General features: G+C 52.6%; 1 protein-coding gene across 7 annotated transcripts in view; it reads right to left on the reverse strand.

Annotated features, from left to right (window-relative positions):
- PLA2G6 (phospholipase A2 group VI) overlaps nt 1–16,494 on the reverse strand; it is a 44,832-nt gene extending 28,338 nt beyond the window's left edge. For 3 of the 7 annotated variants that reach the window (XM_036299708.1, XM_036299704.1, XM_036299710.1), the window contains exons 1-3: nt 16,390–16,494; nt 15,799–15,857; nt 8,304–8,556 (exon numbers count right to left, since the gene is read on the reverse strand). In XM_036299708.1, coding sequence (XP_036155601.1) covers nt 8,304–8,512 — 209 coding nt within the window. In that variant the 5' untranslated portion in view covers nt 8,513–8,556; nt 15,799–15,857; nt 16,390–16,494. Of the gene's footprint in view, nt 1–8,303; nt 8,557–15,798; nt 15,858–16,157; nt 16,339–16,389 lie in introns of those variants that run through there. The other 4 variants (XM_036299707.1, XM_036299709.1, XM_036299705.1 and 1 more) reach the window with 3 other exon arrangements.
- Between the last annotated feature and the right edge of the window lie 1,338 nt (nt 16,495–17,832).

The raw sequence follows: 17,832 nt of genomic DNA on the forward strand, positions 1-17,832 counted from the left end.
TTTGTGAGCTAAATAATTGATACTGTTTTCAACCACCACATTTTGGAGTAGTTTGTTGCATAGCAATACCAGAGAATGACATATATTGGTGAACATACTGTAACACAGCAATAACTGACACATGGACCCTACTACGACTGCTGAAAACAAAATGCAAAGAGAAAATATTAAAAATAGCAGAGGAGGTCATCTCCAAAGGACAACTGGTACACTGACAGCTGGCATCTCAACAATGAAAGCCAGGGACAATGGAACGACATCCTGAAAGAGCTGAAAGAAAAAAACACCAAAGAGAATTCTATAGCCAGAAAGCAGACAAACACAAAACCTACAGGTATGAACTTGAAATTAAAACATTTCACTAGTCAGCCTGGCCGGTTTGGCTCAGTGGTTGAGCGTCAATCTATGAACCAGGAAGTCACGATTCAATTCCCAGTCAGGACACATGCCTGGGTAGTGGGCTCAATCCCCAGTGCGGGGTGTGCAGGAGGCAGCCAATCAGTGATTCCCACCATTCATGTTTCTATGTCTTTCCCCCCTCTCTCTTCCTCTCTGAAATCAATAAAAATATTTTTAAAACCGCCAAAAAGCAAAAACATTTCACTAGTCAGAGAGAGAGAGGGAGACTGACTGTCATTAGCAGACCTAAACAAAAGGAAATATAAAATTATTTTCATAAAGTAGAAGGAACCTTATCCCAGGTGAATGATCAACAATAAAGATGCTGGGGGGAAAATGAAGCCCATGAAAATGGTATATTTATAGGCAAATCTAAATGAATATTGACAATGTAATGCCTTATTGTGCTTAAAATAAGAGTATTAATAAGAAAAAAGAACATGGCATAGAAGCCTGGAGGGGGATAAATGCAGTGAAAGGGTTCCCAGGCCTGGAAGATTCTAGAGTACCAATTATACTTCAGTAAGGCCAAGGATGTGCGTTACAATCTCTAGGGTTCTATCAAGAACTGTGGAAGGTGCCGAGACCTGTTTGGCTCAGTGGATAGAGCGTCAGCCTGCGGACTGAGAGGTCCCGGGTTCGATTCCGGTCAAGGGCATGTGCCTGGGTTGCGGGCACGTCCCCGGTGGGGGATGTGCAGGAGGCAGCTGATCGATGTTTCTCTCTCATCGATGTTTCTAACTCTCTCTATCTCTCTCCCTTCCTCTCTGTGAAAAGTCAATAAAATAAAAAAAAAATAATAAAAAAAAAGAACTGTGGAAGGTTTCAGATTTTGCCCTAGTTGCAAACTAACAAGTTAGCCTGACACAGTTTCATGGATGCTGGCAGGAGACACAAGATTCCTGGATCAAAGACAAAGGGCAATTTATTACTCACAGCAACAGCAGTAGCCAAGTATCAGCATTTGTGCCAATTCCCTGGGATCCGGTTCCCACAGGGTGACATGAAGAGGGTCAGGTGACACCTGCTCATGTTGCACCAGAGAGAAAACCTGAGTGCAGGGACTGGAATCTTCTATAATTGTCAATGAGAAATCTGTTTAAGCTTTGCTCTGGAGGAAGATATTGTCTTTACTACACAGGAGAGCAGGCAAGCCGGCCCTCTGCTCTGGGGAAAGACCCTATCCCTGCCTTCCAAGGCTGCTCACCGCAGACATCCTTGTATAGACAGCCCGAGCAAAGGCAACCAGCGTCTCTGTTCACAAGATGTACAGAAACGCAAGACACCCATAGAGAACTGTCTCTTAACAGTTATCACTAAAAGACAATAGAGTGTATAACTTACAAGCTAACAGAGAGGGAAAATGGAATAATTAGAAAACAATCATGAACTGCAAAAGCATTATGGTAAGTGGGGAAAAAAGTCAGACTCCTGTGACTACACGCTGCATGATTAAAAGGTAAAGCTATGCCGAAACCGGTTTGGCTCAGTGGACAGAGCGTCAGCCTGCGGACTGGGAGGTCCCGGGTTCGATTCCGGTCAAGGGCATGTACCTGGGTTGCGGGCACATCCCCGGTGGGGGATGTGCAAGAGGCAGCTGATCGATGTTTCTCTCTCATCGATGTTTCTAACTCTCTCTCTCTCCCTTCCTCTCTGTGAAAAATCAATAAAATATATTAAAAAAAAAAAGGTAAAGCTAGCCCAGCCAGTGTGGCTCAGTGGTTGAGCGTTGACCTATAAACCAGGAGGTCAAGGTTCGATTCCAGGTCAGGGCACATGCCCAGGTTTCAGCCTCAATCCTCAGTGTGGCCTGTGCAGGAGGCAGCCAATCAGTAATTCTCTCTCATCATTGATATTCCTATTTCTCTTTCCCTCTCCCTTCCTCTCTGAAATATATATATATATATATATATATATATATATATATATATACAAACCCCTAACAAATCTGAACAAGAAATACAGAAAATACAAAGTACCATCTCTTCAGAGCCTCCAGATACTAAAAAGAAAACAGGATATCATGAACAACTTTATGCCAATGAATTTGACAACTTAAAGTGGACAAATTTCTTGAAAACACAGCATAGCAAAACTGACACAAGAAGAAAGAGAAAATCTGTTAGTCCTATATCTGTTAAAGAAATTTAATACAGCACTAGCCAGTTTGGCTTAGTGGATAGAATGTCAGCCCGAGGACGGAAGGGTCCTGGGTTTGATTCGGGTCAAGGGCCCAGATTGTGGGCTCAATCCCAGCAGGGGGTGTGCAGGAGGTAGCCAATGGATGATTCTTTCTCATCACTGATGTTTCAATGTCTGTCTCCCTCTCCCTTCCTCTCTGAAATAAAGAAAAACATACAAAAGAAAAAGAAATTGAATACATACTATATTTTAAAAACTTCCCATAAAGAAAACTCCAAGCTCAGATGGCTTCACTCATGAATTCTTCTAGACATTTAAAAAAGAAATATCAGTCTTAAACAATTTTCAGAAAATGGGAGGATTACTTATCAACTCTTTATATAAGTCTAGCATAAAGCTGACACTGAAAACTGATTAGAATATTTCTTAAAAAGAAAATTATAGGACAATATGTCTCCTAAATATGTATAGGAAGTGCCTGTGGGGAAAGTAGAGTCGAGGAAGATTTCTTTAAAGCACATTTGTATAGCAATGGAAAATGTCCAGTAAAGAGGGGGGATTGTGTAGGAGAGGAAAGATGACAGGGGGATGGCCTCAATGAGACCCATGAGCGAAGAAGCATCTCTAGCCGGAACAAACAAGGAAGGCCCAGCACATGGGTGTAGATGGGGCAGACGGGGTATAGGGAGCTTATGGTACTTCTCTTCTGGTTGTTTACTTTCTCAGTGAGGCAGATGCCAGGCCATCCGTGGGGGTGAGCATGAGGAGGGGTTGGAGGTAGAGGAGAGGACAGGTATGCCGTCCAGGAGAGTCGGACAGGGATGACCCCGAGAAATGCCGGGCTGCCAACAGGATGACAGGTCACTTGGAGCTGATGTCATGATTTGGGGTGGGACCAGTGGGTGTGGAAGGGTGTTCCGTCAGCCATGGTGGAGAGAACGGGAATGGACTCCTGTCGGGGTTGTGCCCAGCAAACATAATGGAGAGAGAGAGCTACAGGAAGGCGGAGAGTAAGTGCAAGGGTGTGACTGTGAGGATGGCCATGGCGTTGAAGCGGTAAGAAGTAAAGTCTACAGAAGGGATGGGAAGAGGTTTCCTGACAGGCAGCTGCACAGCAGTCCAGGAGCAGAAGCACTGCGGGCTCAAGAGCCAGCCCCCTTCTGCGAAGCGGAGATCACGTGTCGCACATGCCTTGGGGTGAGAGGCCTGCTTCTGCTGGGATGCCAGTGAGGGCGGGCAGGTTTCATCAAATAGCATATGCCACAGTCAACGTCACCGTCAATGATTAATTCGTACCAAGAACACAGTATGGACGTTATCACAATGTACACAGCAATGCGACAAGCGACTGCCGGGGGCTCACAGCGGAAGAGCCAGGACCCTGGGCCATATGTCAGGCTGGGGCCCAGGATGGGCCCAGGTGAGCTGAGCCCCTCCCAGCTCACCACCCTGCCAGGTGGCTCTGGTGAAAGGAAAGGAAGATGTGGGCTCTGGAGGCAGAATGCCTGGGTCTGAATCCCATTTTGCTACTGACCAGCCAGCCATGTTACCTTGGGCAACTTACTTAACTTCTCTGAGCTGCGTTTCCTCCCCTGTAAGACAGGGTCATAACCCCACCGCTGGGACTGCTGCAAGGATAAGGGAGTTAACACTGAGCGAGTCCTCTCACATGGGACGCGCTAATAAACCACAGATACCATTATTGCAGCTGCTGCCATCTGCAGCAGCCAGGGTCCAATCTCTCCACCCAGCAGGGGTGTTGTGGACTCACAGGCCTCAGGCAACAAACCTGGGGATTCCCAAGTCCCCGATTCCCTTCATCATCCTAAAGCTATGTCCGCCAGCTACCAGCAGCTACCGGACTGCAGGAACACCTCCACCTGCGCCAGGCTGGAAGCAGAACTCTGACATCTCTCTCTCACACCTTCCTGCAGTTCAAAGCCCCCCAGACAAGTACAGGAGGAGACGTGTACAGAACAGAGTCTCATCCAGCAGGGTGTGGCTCAGTGGTTGAGTGGCAACCCAGAAACCAAGAGGTCACTGGTTCGATTCTGGTTGCGGGCTCTATGCCCAGTAGGGGGCGTGCAGGAGCAGCCAGCTGATGATTCTCTCTCATCATTGATGTTTCTAGCTCCTCCTCCCTTCCTCTCTGAAATCAATTCTTTGAAAAAGTTTAAAAAATAAAATAAATTTTAAAAAGGACTGAGTCTCAGCCCCTGAAAAGGTGTCTGCTATACTGAGCCTTCTCTCTACACACCGCAGGGTGTCAGAGCAGTGGGGAGGGCCTCACTCCCGGGCACACCCCAGGCCTGGGCGCTGACATTTCAGCAACTCTTTATAAGAACCTCTGCTCCAGCACCCCACTCTCCAGCTATCTACTCACACTTCCCAGCTCACCCACTCCAGCCCCGACAAAGGGCCTGGACACTGTGGCCCTTGATAAATACTGTTAAAGCTGAATGGATATTTCACACTCATCTCACAAACCTGACATGTGCTAGGGAGTCACGCCAGGATGAATAAGACAGAGCCAGCCTCTACCCTCTCAGGGTCTGTAGTCACCAGGCAGGCAGTCCACTGGGCACAGGGATGGGATTCCAGTGGGACCCACAGCAGTGGCACCTATTCTAGCCTGAAAGCCAGGAAAGGGCAGGAGAAGCGAGGCCAGCAAAGAAGGGCGAGTGTTCTAGGCAGAGCTGAGAGTCTGGGCAAAGGCCCGGAGCACAGGGAGGCCAGACATGGGACCAGAGGGAGAGGCAAGGCCCTAGGAGGGGCCCTTTCAAGCCATGCTCATCAGCTGATGTGTTAAGGACATGGCAGCCCTTGAAGAGTTGATTAGGGGAGTGGGTAATCAGATTTGTCCTCTAAGATGATTCTGAGAGGAGGGCAAGACCGCAGACAGAGCGCCCGGCCAGTGTAAGCTCAGTGGTTAAGCATCGATCTATGAACCAGGAGGTCACAGTTCGATTCCCGGTCAGGGCACATGCTCAGGTTGTGGGCTTGATCCCCAGTGGGGGGCAGCCGATCAATGATTCTCTCTCATCCACTGATGTTTCTATCTCTGTCTCCCTTTCCCTTCCTCTCTGAAATCAATAAAAAATATGTATATTTTTTAAAAAGACTGCAGACAGAACAACATCCCAGGAGGCAGGGAGCAAGGAGTCCACATACACAGCCACCATGGCCTGAAAAGAGCCAGCAGCAAAATGGAGAGTAACAGGACCCCTGCATTTGGATTAGAATGTGACCGGAATGCAGCCTCCCTTGTGACTAATTCCTGGCCAAAGGCATTTAGGTGGAAGGCATGTGTGCAACTTTCCAAGAAGTGTTCCTAAAGAGAGTGCCCTTCCGCCTTCCTGTTGGCTGGAAAGGTGGCTGTGACAGCTGGACCATATGTGGCCAGCTGGGACCATGTGGTGGCCTAGAGAACGGAAGCCACACATGGGGGAGCAACAAGACAGAAGGAGCCTGGGCCCCGGAGGACTTTGAGGAGCAGGGCTGCCACATCAGCCCCTTCTACCATGGGTGTCGCTTAGGAGAAAATGGAAATCCTATCCTGCTTCCCCACTACCCTGTGGGGCTTCCTATCACTCAAGCCCAACCTAAGTGTAACTGACAGAGAAGCAGACTCAGGGTGTACGTGGGAGGAAAACCAACAGAATTTGTTAAGGGCCCAGATGTGGGGCTGTGGGAGGCGGAGGAATCAGGATCACTCCTGGGTGTCTGGATTGCACAACCATGTAGATGGATGGTGATGCCCTTTGCTGACACGGAAATGCTTGGATGGGAGCAGGTTAGAGAGGAGAGCAGACAGACGCCAGAGCCACGTGAGGAATGTCAGGAATTCCAAGAAGAGATATGAGCTTAGCTTGAAGCCCCACCCAATTTGCTCTTGTGCTGTCTCAACACATGGAAACAGCTGCCCACGAAGAGAAATGGATGTGGAACCAGAGGACGCCAAGATCCTGCTTCCTCACTGCCTCCTGCCCAACCTGGAGCAACCTGCTCATCCCTGAGCCTCGGCTTTCTCATCCACACGAGGAGACACTGCCTGCCGCGCTCCCCTCGCAGGCCGCTGGAGGATGCGCTGATGCACGCATGCGGAAGTACGCTGACGATAAGGTGCACCAGTACAGGCGTAGTTAATACACTGCTGGTAAAGGGTTTAACCTGTGAGGTGGAAGTCTGCCCAGAGCAGGGCTCAAGCTTCCCAAGACAAAGCTGGAATCCCATCAATGGATACTTAGAACTCATAGGACTTGGGGATGATCTGCATGTGGAGGGTGTGGAGTCCCCAAGGTAGGGCACCTCAAATGCAAGGATGGCCCTGGCCCGGTGGCTCAGTTGGTTGGAGTGTCATCCCGTTACCAAAAGGTTGCGAGTTCGACTCATGATTGGGGCGTGTAAGGGAGGCAACAGATCAGTGTTTCTCTCACATTGTCGTCTCTCCCTCTCTCTCTAAAGTCAATAAAAACATATCCTCGGGTGAGGATAAAAAACAAAAAGTAAGGATGAGTGGCCTCCAAAGAGTGGACCCACTGCCCTGGTCAGCTGTGCTCTCCGGAACAGCAGTCCTCAGCGGCAGGCCTGGGGAAGGGCATCCAGAGCTCCGACTAGTTCTGCTTTGTTTAAACTATGTCTGGACTGGCCACTGAACTGTATTCTTGCCCACCTACCCACTAGGGTGCCTCTGCCTCAGTTTCCCTGTGGAGCCAGGCCCTGAATTCTCACCTGATTGGCTGGGGCCGATACATTGCCTTACTCTTCTCCTGGTGGCTGGACCTTGACCCCCAGCTGGCACTTCCTGAGACTCTTGCTGCCACACCTGCTTACTCAGAATGACCCTGAGGTTCCCTTCTCACCAAGGCCCTGGGTGCACCTAGGATCCAGCCAGAGCCTTCTGCCTGCAGGTCCCCCCGCCGTGCCTCCCACGTCTGAAACAACCTTATCCATTCTGTTCTGCCTGACTCACTCCTACTCATTCTCCCACACACAGCGGAGCCCACCAGGAAGTGGTGCCTCCTTGTGTCCCCCTGTTCCGTGGGGCCCCTCACGCAGTATTGCCTGGTCTGCAGGTGGCCTCCCCCAAGGACTGCGCGTGCCTTGAGAGCACAGAGCACGTTTTGTCATCTCATAGCAGCAGCTGGGCCTGGCCCAGGACTCCAGAGACACGAGGTGCTCGGAGCATGGTGACTGGATGGATGGAGGACGGGATGGCGAGAGGAATACATAAACGGAAAGGGGCTGTTAGTACAAGCCAACTCAATGCCAACCTGCAGGATCCCACGCGCATCGGGACCGTGCATTTTAGGTCCTTGGCCACTCCTCTCCCCTTTTCCTAATAGCCCTGCAGCTGGCTTCTGACCCCTTCCTTCTAGCCCATGGCTGACCCAGTGTGCCCTGAGAAGTGACAGCTACCTACCTGTTACAAGCTCTCCTGAACAAAACTAGGCTAGCCCCTAAATACAGTCATGCCTTTAAGACCCAGGGCGACAGGTGACACCTGGGCCTTACCCGACCTAGCCTTCTCTCTATCTGCACGGGTCAAGCCCCACAGCAGGAAACACCCCGTCTTCTGTGCCCCCTGCCCCTGCTCCAGGGACCCTGATGGGCCAGAAGGAGGGAGTCTAGGAAGCCCCGCTCTCCACTGAAGAGCGGTTTTCTCTCTCACCCCTCTCCTGAGCCCTCAGATGTAGGCCCAAAGCCAGGGACCTGGGAGAGTCCAGGGAAAGATGTGCGTGTCACAGCAGACCATCACTCACCGGAAGGCGGTCTGTGAGTTCCGGGGGCTGACCAGGATGCAGTCCCAGGTGCGACTGGGAACGCTGTGGAACAGCATCAGCTGCCCCTCCTCCCGAATCCGGCCACTCGAGGTGTAGTCGGCCAGAGACACCTCCTTCACCCGGAACGGGTTAGAGAACAAGCTGGTGACGCTGCTGAGGGTGTTAACCAGGCGGCCGAAGAACTGCATCTTCTGCGGGGCCAGTGGGGGGCCCTGCTGCCTCCCCCCTCCGTCTGGAAGAAATCGGGGTCTCTGGTTAGCGGGGCTCAGACTTCCAGGCCCATCTCACCAAGGACAGCAGTTTCCTGCCCAGGTGCCCATGGCTCCCCACCAGCGTGGTCCCCCTGAGGCTGGGCCTGGAGGGAGCTGAAAGGAAGGGAGAGAGAGAATGGCACTGAGTGGGAGGGAAGAGGCCTTGTGGGGTAAGAGAGATGCCACCGGCACAGGCGACCGGACCCAGTTTCCCAGCAGAGACTCAGTTTCCTCATCTGTGGTATGGAGCCATGGTGATCAAATGAATGCACACACGGGCGGCCCTGCCCTGGGCCAATGGGGCGGTTCTCCTTACGTGGGGAAGGGGGAGAGTCAACTTTCTGGTACGCGAAGAGCTTGGCAGGGTCATTTCAATTCCACAAAGAAGCCATGACCCCTCTCTGCCAGAAACCACCAGGGGAGGGAGGCTAGTACTTGTCTGACACCTTTAACACCTGCCCCACTGGTTTCCCAAGGAGCTCCCGGAAATAAATAGGAATGAAAAGACTTAGAAAAAGCGAACACCTATTTGGGGGAGACATTTTACGTTTCATGTTCATGGGGTCACAGTTTCTGCTATTAAATTATCCTGTTTGGATGATAGAATGATTATATTTTTAAAAATGTATTTTTATTAATTTCAGAGAGGAAGGGAGAGGGGGAGAGAGATAGAAACATCAATGATGAGAGAGAATCATTGATCGGCTGCCTCCTGCACGCCCTACACAGGGGATCGAGCCAGCAACCAGGCATGTGCCCTGACTGGGAACTGAACCATGACCTCCTGGTTCATAGATTGACGCTCAACCACTGAGCCACACCGGCCAGGCATGGATGACAGAATTAGATGTCTTGTTATTTCCTGGGTTCCCAGAAAGCACTCTGCCTCCCTGAGTGAGTGTCACCGAAGTCAGGGGACACTCAGCCAGAGGCCGCCCTCTGTCGCTGTGCGGCACACACCTGCCAAGAGTGTGTCCGACCCCGAGGACAGAGGGTGGAGGTGTGGGCAGGGGAGTGGACACTGGTCACACCCTGGCTGTGTGTTGAGGAGCAAATCAACTTGAGGAATAACAGGAACAAGAGGCCTCATTTAATCCTCTAAACAGAGAATACGAGTCAATAATAACTACATCAGGGGCGTTTACTTAGCACTTACTAGGTAGCAGGGCCTGAGCTAAACACGTCACGTCACTGTCTCGCGTCATGCTCACCAAACCACAGGAGGCAGATGCACTGAGCACACCGCACAGCTCCGGGGCAAACTGCGTTCAAGTCCCAGCCTCACCAGCAACCCGGGAAAAGCATGCGGCATTCTGTGACAGGCTCAGCGGCATCGAGCCCACGACGCACCCGTGCTGCTCATGGGCCAAAGCACGGCCTGCAGAGTCCCTGCCCCCCTGCCCCCCTCCCCCTGCAGCCTCTCCCCTGGAGTCCCACCCTGTCAGCTCCAAACCACGCGTGATTCCAGAAAGCAATGCTGTTTCACGCCTCCTTGCCTGTCTGCATTGACCCGTCTCTCTGAAATGTCCTTCCTCGCCTTTGATCCTCCTGCACAATCCCTACTACTACTCACACCAGACACTCGTGGGCCTCGCTGCGGGCCTGTCCCAAGAGCTGATACCTATTAACCAGCGCGTCCGCACCCCCACCTACACAACTGTTACCACTGTAGTCCTCATTTCACGCATGAGAAAATCAAAGCACAGAGAGGTAGAGTGACAGGCCCAAGGTCACACAGCCAGATGGGCGGGCTCTGGAGTCTGAGCTCCTTAAAGGCAGGTGCTACCCCTCTGTACACTCACCCCTAGCACTAAGCGTGGCCCACAGAAAGTTTGTTAAAACATAATTTACATAATTTAATGGAGTGGAAATTATGCACAGCAAAAAAGAGAGAAATAGACTGATAGAAAACATACCAAAATACTCAGGGTAGATAAGGGTATAGGTTTTATGGGAAATTTTTTTCTTTTCCCTACTTTTTAAATGGTATGGAAAATTATTCTATTTTTTAAAGAAAAGTAGGTGTGGTGGTAGCCGGAGGGAAACAAGGGTGGGAGTAGGTAGAGGTTGCAAAGGGGGGACAGATGGGGATGGAAGAGGCTTTGCTTCGGGCGATGAGCACACGGTGCAGGGTGTTTTGTTGAGTCGCACAATAGAAACCTGTATGGTTTTGTGAACCAATGTTGCCCCAATAAATTCCATTTTAAAAAAGAAAGTAGGCGTATAGGGGAGATGGGGCCTGTGGGGGCCAGGCGTGGCTTAGAAAGACGGCAGGAGGCTCTGGAGGGCAGGCTGGCTGCCCTGGGGATGGTGTTCGCAGGAAACGGGGAAGCCAGGAGCACGGCAGGGAGCCCACTCAGGTTAAGGGGTCCAGCTGGATGAAGGAAGGTACCCCGCCCCAGAGGAGACACGCCCTCCGGGTCCTGCCTCCTACAGACAGCAGCCTGACCGCTGAAAGGACACACCTGCTCTCCTCCCGCCCCCGGCTGGGCAAGCGGGTGAAATGACACAATGCGGGGCAAGTGGCCAGGACGCTCTGGGCACACAAACAGTGGCCGTTGTTATCACGAGGTGGAAGAAAGGAAATGAAAACCACCGCGCCACATCCTGGAACAATCATAACAGGCCAAGGGGAAAGTGGCCAGTGTGGCATGGACAGCGCATGCCTGCGTCCTGGCTCAGCTCATTCCTGTCCCCCTCCCGCCCCCACCGCCTCTGACCTCAGACCCAGGGGTTTTTCCAGCGCAGCTGCAGGAGGAGGACGCAGGACGCTGGGCTGGGGAGCCGGCTGCCTTCCCAACCTGTAAGGTCCCTCCCAGCCACCGCTCCCCTGCACAGCCTTGTCACCCTCTCTTCCTCTCGCTTTCACAGCTGCTTGCCCTTTGACCTCCCCATGGTGTCCACATTTGCTTTCACTTGCTGACAACTGTTCTCGTCCTCACCTGGGCTTGTTCTTTGCACCTGAGTGGTGCCAGGTCACCTGACGGCCCTACCCTGCTGGGCACCTGCAGCTGCTACAAGCAGCCCTCAAACGCCACAAGCCGTACGACACGAATGAGAGCTTGGTGGTGACCGTGATGGCAACAGTTCTGACTCTACTCCAGGCAGCCTCCAGGCGCGGGTTTTGCGTCCCCCGGAGTGTGGCTGGCTGTCTGGCCTGTTCTCAGTGTTGCTCCCCCGCCCCCGGCAGAGGCCCAGCTTGCCTGCTCAGGTGCTTCAGGGAAGGCGCCCCTGGAGGAATTGTAAGGCAGGAAGGACAAGCAGTATTATCCCCATTGCTGAGATAAAGAAACTGAGGCCCCGAGAGGCCTTAAATTGTGGGTGTTCAAAGAGCAATTTAAGAAGGACATGTTGATGTCCACCAGAAAAACAAACAGAAAGCCCTCACCGGGATCAGAGGCGACTGGAACCAACAGGTAGAATCTTGGGTGAACTTCCTGGAAGCGGTTCATAAAATGAGTAGTCACAGGGGGACCTCACGCCCAGTCCCTGTCTAAACAAGCACACAGTCCCTTGCGGGGAACGTGTCGGGGAAGAGCGGCGAGAGGAGGTGACTCTTGAGCTGTACCTTGAAGTTGGGGACGGGACAGAGGTCCTCCCAGTAGACAGAGCCCACGAGAATGAGTGGGAAAGCCTGGGGCCTGGAGCCCATCTGGGAAGGAGCATCGTCACTAGTCCAGGTGGCACAGAGGAGGGGCTACGACTACTGCTGCTGTCCACATGGGTACTGGTCACCAGGCGCCGTTTGTCCAGCACCGGCCATGCCAGCCTTGACCACTGCCACCCTGTCAAGTGGGCTCAATCAGTGTGGCAGATGGGGGAGCTCGTGGTGAAATAGCTCTCCCAGAGTGAAGGGACACCTCCTGGCCTGTCCCCCCTGGAATGCCCCCCCCCCCCAATTCCTGCCAGAACCTCTGCTCCTCCTTCAAGGCCCAGCTGCACCCTGGGAACCCTCAGGGCAATGGATCTGCCCCTCCTGCCACACTCCCTCCCAGCTCACCCCACAGCCCTTTCTGTGCCTATGCACCATGAGGGCCTGGCCCACCCACCCACCTTACAGCCCTCTGTACAAATCAGACCCTGTGAGGGGCTCCCCATCACCTTCCAGAGAAAGAATGTGAGCATCCATGTGGGCTGACCCGGCCCACCCTCCAACCCACTGCTTGCACTGCTGCTCCAGCCACACTGCCCACCACAGCCTCCCAGAGCATGCCACTAGGGCCTCAGTGTCGCTGCACCCTCCCCGCCCCCCATCTTCCGTCTTGGAGGATGCTCTCAAAAAGGCCTGTTAGACAAATGAATAATCCCTCTTATCCCTCTTGTCCTTAAAGGCGGGGCTCATATGCCACCTCTTCTAAGAACCATGCTCTGTGTCTCCCCTGCTCTCAGTCCTCGGTGCCCCTGCTCCTGCCTCTGTACCCCCACCGCCCAGCGCACACACACTGCAGTCCTTATCCTGTACTTATGGGGGTGTATCTGTGGGTTTGGGCTGCCCACCTGCCCCCTTTTGATTTGTTTATCAAAGCACCTAGTAGGTAGTGATTTAGCCAAGCACCTAACATATGTTTGGTGAATGAACCAGTGAGAACTAGTGAATGAGCCGGTTGGAAGCCCACAGGCTGGCACCTCTGAGGCGCTCCTCTCTAACTCCCCTGCAGGTGGTAACAGAACACACACCCTACTCCCCACCCACTCGGAGCTGCATCACCTCTAAGAAAGGCTCAGGGGGCGCTCACCCTGCGCCAGGGGAACCTTTACGGGGCTCCTGCTGGGCCCCAGGAGGGACACTGCGCTTTGGTCTGGAAAGCTCAGCTTTATAGACACGAGCTGAGCTCACACTCCAAGGGGGGAAAACTCTCACAGCCTCTGCCTCCTTCTCCAAGAAGCCTGGCCAGAGGGCAGGACGCCGCTGGGAGGTGCGTAACAGGATCCTCAGGCAGCCGGGCCAGGAAGCTGACCTCACGGGACTGGCCACGTGGGGACCCTGGGAACACACGCAGAACTGCTCCAGCTGGAAATCAGGCCTCCTGAGCCGCTGCTTATGACAGGATGTCCCATGATCGGAGCAATGGCCACAGGACAGCAACACCCTCCTGTGCAGCCGATGGCTCCACGGGGTCTGATCAGAGCCCCGGCCGCTGGCCACTGCGTGCTCCCTTCCTGCACCTCGGCACGTGAGCGCATCTCCCCACAGCCACCTGCTTTGCGGCTGGCAGGGAATTCTCTTTCTGCTGGCTGCCTCGCAGCTCACAAGTGCCCATTACAGAGGGCAAGTGCAATTGTGGGAAATATGGGAAACCGATGCCCAGGGAGAGGAGCTGGGAGGTGTTGCCTGCAGCTGCACTCATGCCTTCTTCCTGAGACTCCTGAACAGCGCTAGGCAGAGGGCCTGCACATAGTAGGCACTCAGCTGGTGCGTGAGGAAAGACTAGATGAAAGTGGGGGTCAAGTCAAATGCCATCTCCACCTCCCACCTGAGCCTCTGGACCGCCAAGGCTGCCTACAAGACAAAATGTCCCTCCACACGTTCACGCTGACCCCAGCTCGTCCCTCATTCCTAAGTGAGTGACGAATGAGGAAGAGCTCGCTCCCATCCCCTTGCACCCCAACACCACTGCTACATTCACCCCGCACCCCCTGGGTACCAGGCGCCTCACCACATCTTTTAGGTAATTATCATATTTAATCCTCAAGACACTCATAAAAGAAGGTACACCTCTGCCATAGGACACCCAGGAAATTGAGGCACAGGAGGGTACGTAACTTGCCAGATCTGAACCGAAATCTTTGGAATCCAGAGCCCCAGCTCATACTCCTCAGACCCCCTCAGGAGCAAGCCTGAATGGGAGACGGCTGAGTCAGGCCTGATCTTCAGGCCCTTGTACTCCAAAAGCTGAGGCCCCCTCTTACAAATGTACTGCCATTCACATGAGTCAGAGCCAAAGGCTCTTTCAAAAAAAGGACAAGGTGTCTCTCATTCACTCTGCTCGGCTGGACCATGCCTGCAAGCAAGCTGCCCTGGGAGTGCTGCTGGAGCTGGACAGGAGACACCAATCACTAAGAGATCTTCGGGCTGATGGCATGGCCCAGTCTATGTATGACTCACTCTACAAAGATTTATTGAAGACCTATTACACGGCAGGCACAGTTCTAACTGCTGAGAATACATGAATGAACAAAACAGACAAAATCCCTGCTCTCCGAGAACTTATGCTTTAGAGGGCTGTAAATCAGAAAGAAGATAAATAGGCAAAATACAAACAAAGGTTTAAATGCTGATTAGGTGCTCCTTCACAATAGCAATGCGTGAGCGCACACACAATTTCAATTCCTCCTCCCTCTCTTGCTGATGTCATTCTGCCGAGTGAGAAGGAAATCCCCTTTTGAGGACTGCCGGGTACCCCAAGCTATGGCTGTCTCTAAGAAGACAGTAACCCACGGGAGGAGAAAAAGTGCCCTGGGCACTGAGACAGCAGCAGTGACCCTTACACAGCCGGGCACTCACACGGGCTCTGGTGTCACCAAGTACTGTATCCAGATTCCAGTTCCAACCGACATCAGTTGGTGTGATCTCAGGCAACTGAGCTGCCCTCTTTCCTTATGTTAAAGGGGAACAACACTGGCTACATCAAGGGCAGCCTAGATTCTAGGCCCTAGAACATAGTAAACAGCCCATTAGTATCTGTTAAATACATGAGGAACAAATGAAGGGTAAGGTTAACATAGAAGAGAGCCTGACTCATAGCTCATGATCAATAAATACTGCCAAGCACTACATAAAAGACAATGTTACCTTCTACTTGTCTTCCCCTCCTCGTCTATGACAAAATAGCAAACGCATGCATTTGCCCAGGACCATACTGATCTCAACGCTGTGCTTTTCTGCGTTATCTCAGTTTGAACCTCACAGCAGCCTTATGAGGGCAGGAAATACAATCCCCCCTCACAGATGAGGAAACAGACTCGGATGAAAAATAGCCTCCAAACCCCAGTAACATTCTCGGGCAAAGACAGTAACAAAAACACTGCACTCAGCCCAAGGGTGGAGCACATGTGTTGCCAAACCAAACCTGCCTAACTTCCTGTTGGGCGAGTAAGAGGCAGGTGAGAGAAAGATCCAGAAGCTTAGGGGAAGGGAAGGTATTTGTTTGATAGTCTATTAAAAAAAAAAAAAAAATCCCTGAGCCCTAGGCCCTCCTCCCTCTCCCACACCCACGGCTTGCCTGTCCCAGTCACACGGTCATATGGGTCACATGCACCCTGTCACCAGCTTCCAGGTCATCTGTGGGAGCAGGAGGTGGACAGAAGATTAGGGGGTTGGGAGACTCTGGGGCGAGGAGGCTATGGGGACGGAGGGAGCATGGGTGGGGGAGCAGGCAGGGAAACAAATGGGGGGGAAGTGGGAATGGGAAGACACAGGCAGAAAACTCGGGAGCGCCCAGAAAAAAGGGGGGAACTAATCAGTGGGGCCAGAGTGAAAGTGGGGGCCACTGAGAGATGGGGAAGGGAGGAGGGGCTGACTCAGGAAGTTAGGGACAGAGGGGAACCACACAGGCAGGCTGGGGTACCGATGGGGACCCACGGTCAAAGCTGGGGGTTCCTGGGAGACAAGAGAGGTCACGGGATGGGAGTTGAGGACGCCGGGGGTCAAAGGGAGGAATCTGGGGTGGGGGTACTCGGGTGTCACACAAGGGTGAATGGAGAACGTGTCTCAGGGAACTCGGGGAAGGTGCGAGGGAAGGACCACGAAGTCTGGGGCGCTGAGGAGGTTGGGGGGGCCCCTCAGGCCCCGCCTCCCCTGCCCCGTCACTCACCTCGGCTTACTCAGCACTTCTTTGTACTTCCGCAAACAAGCCCCCGGCCACAGCCACCGCTCTCCGCCAATCAGCGAAGGCCTGGCCTCCCGGCCGCGCCGCGGCCCCGCCCCCGAGCCGCGAGCGCTGAGCGCAAAGGAGGCGGGACGGGCGCCGCCATCTTTTCTAACCGCCCAATGGCCGAGGCTCCCAGCGCCGTGGGGGGCGGGCTGTGGGCTGTAGCCAATCCGCGCCGGCGGCGCGCGGCCATGTTTGTGCTGGGCGGAAGGTCCTTGTGACGGCGCGCTGGCAGACATGTTGTTGAGGGGCAGAATCTCCGCCTCCTGAGAAGGTCAGGCCTGCAGTCTGGGGGACTGGCTCATAAAGAGAAAACTAAACCCAGTAAAGACATGGGGCAGAGCAGGGAGGAACCCGGGTTTTATTTTGCCGGCTACCCCCAAGCTATGGTTGCCAGATTTAGCAAATAAAAATATGGGATGCCCCGTTAAATTCTGCCGGGTTAAATTTAAATTTCAGCTAAAGAACCAATAATTTTAACTATAGTTATGCTAAAAAATAATACTAATAAAAATAAAATTCTGGTAATCGGGCAGCCCTACCCCAAGCCAATCTCAGGAATTCTCTTAGCACCTTTAGTACGAACTTGAGCAAATTGATTGCTGTGAGCTCGTCTGAGAAGTGAGCACAGTAACACCTTACAGGGCCGTGAGGACTAGAGATACGTGAGTCCCTGGGCCTGCAGCAGCTGGGATTTCAATAAATGGGGGCTGTTATGGTCAATAGTGTTGAGAATGGGGTATGCTGGGAGGAAACGAGGAGACTGGGTGTTAGTTACAGGCCTGCTTCGGACTGAGCAGCTCAGGTCTCCTCTCCCGCCCTCCAGGCTCCATTGGACCGACACCTTCTACTCCCCTATGACCCCCCAGCCCTAGGTCACATGAATTCTCCAAACTGCTCTCTGTCCCCGTGGGAAATGGAGTTGCTGTTGTCATTCCTGTGGAAAGAAGGGAGTTTGGCCCTCAGCCTGTCCAAAGATGTTAATGCCCAGACAGGGCGGCCAATGCAGCAGGGCACGGTTTAGTTAAGGCTCTAGACCAGTGGTTCTCAACCTTCCTAATGCCACGACCCTGTAGTACAGTTCCTCATGTTGTGGTGACTCCCAACCATAAAATTATTTCATTGCTACTTCACAACTGTAATTTTGCTACTGTTATGAATCGTAATGTAAATATCTGATATGCAGGATGTATTTTCATTGTGACAAATTGAACATAATTAAAGCATAGTGATTAATCACAAAAACAATATGCAATTATATATGTGTTTTCCGATGGTCTTAGGCGACCCCTGTGAAAGGGTCGTTCGACCCCCCAAAGGGGTCGCGACTCACAGGTTGAGAACCGCTGCTCTAGACAGTTACAACTAACCATAGTGACCAATACT

The sequence above is a fragment of the Myotis myotis genome, unplaced genomic scaffold, assembly GCF_014108235.1.
Source record: "Myotis myotis isolate mMyoMyo1 unplaced genomic scaffold, mMyoMyo1.p scaffold_m19_p_3, whole genome shotgun sequence".
Lineage (NCBI taxonomy): Eukaryota > Metazoa > Chordata > Mammalia > Chiroptera > Vespertilionidae > Myotis > Myotis myotis.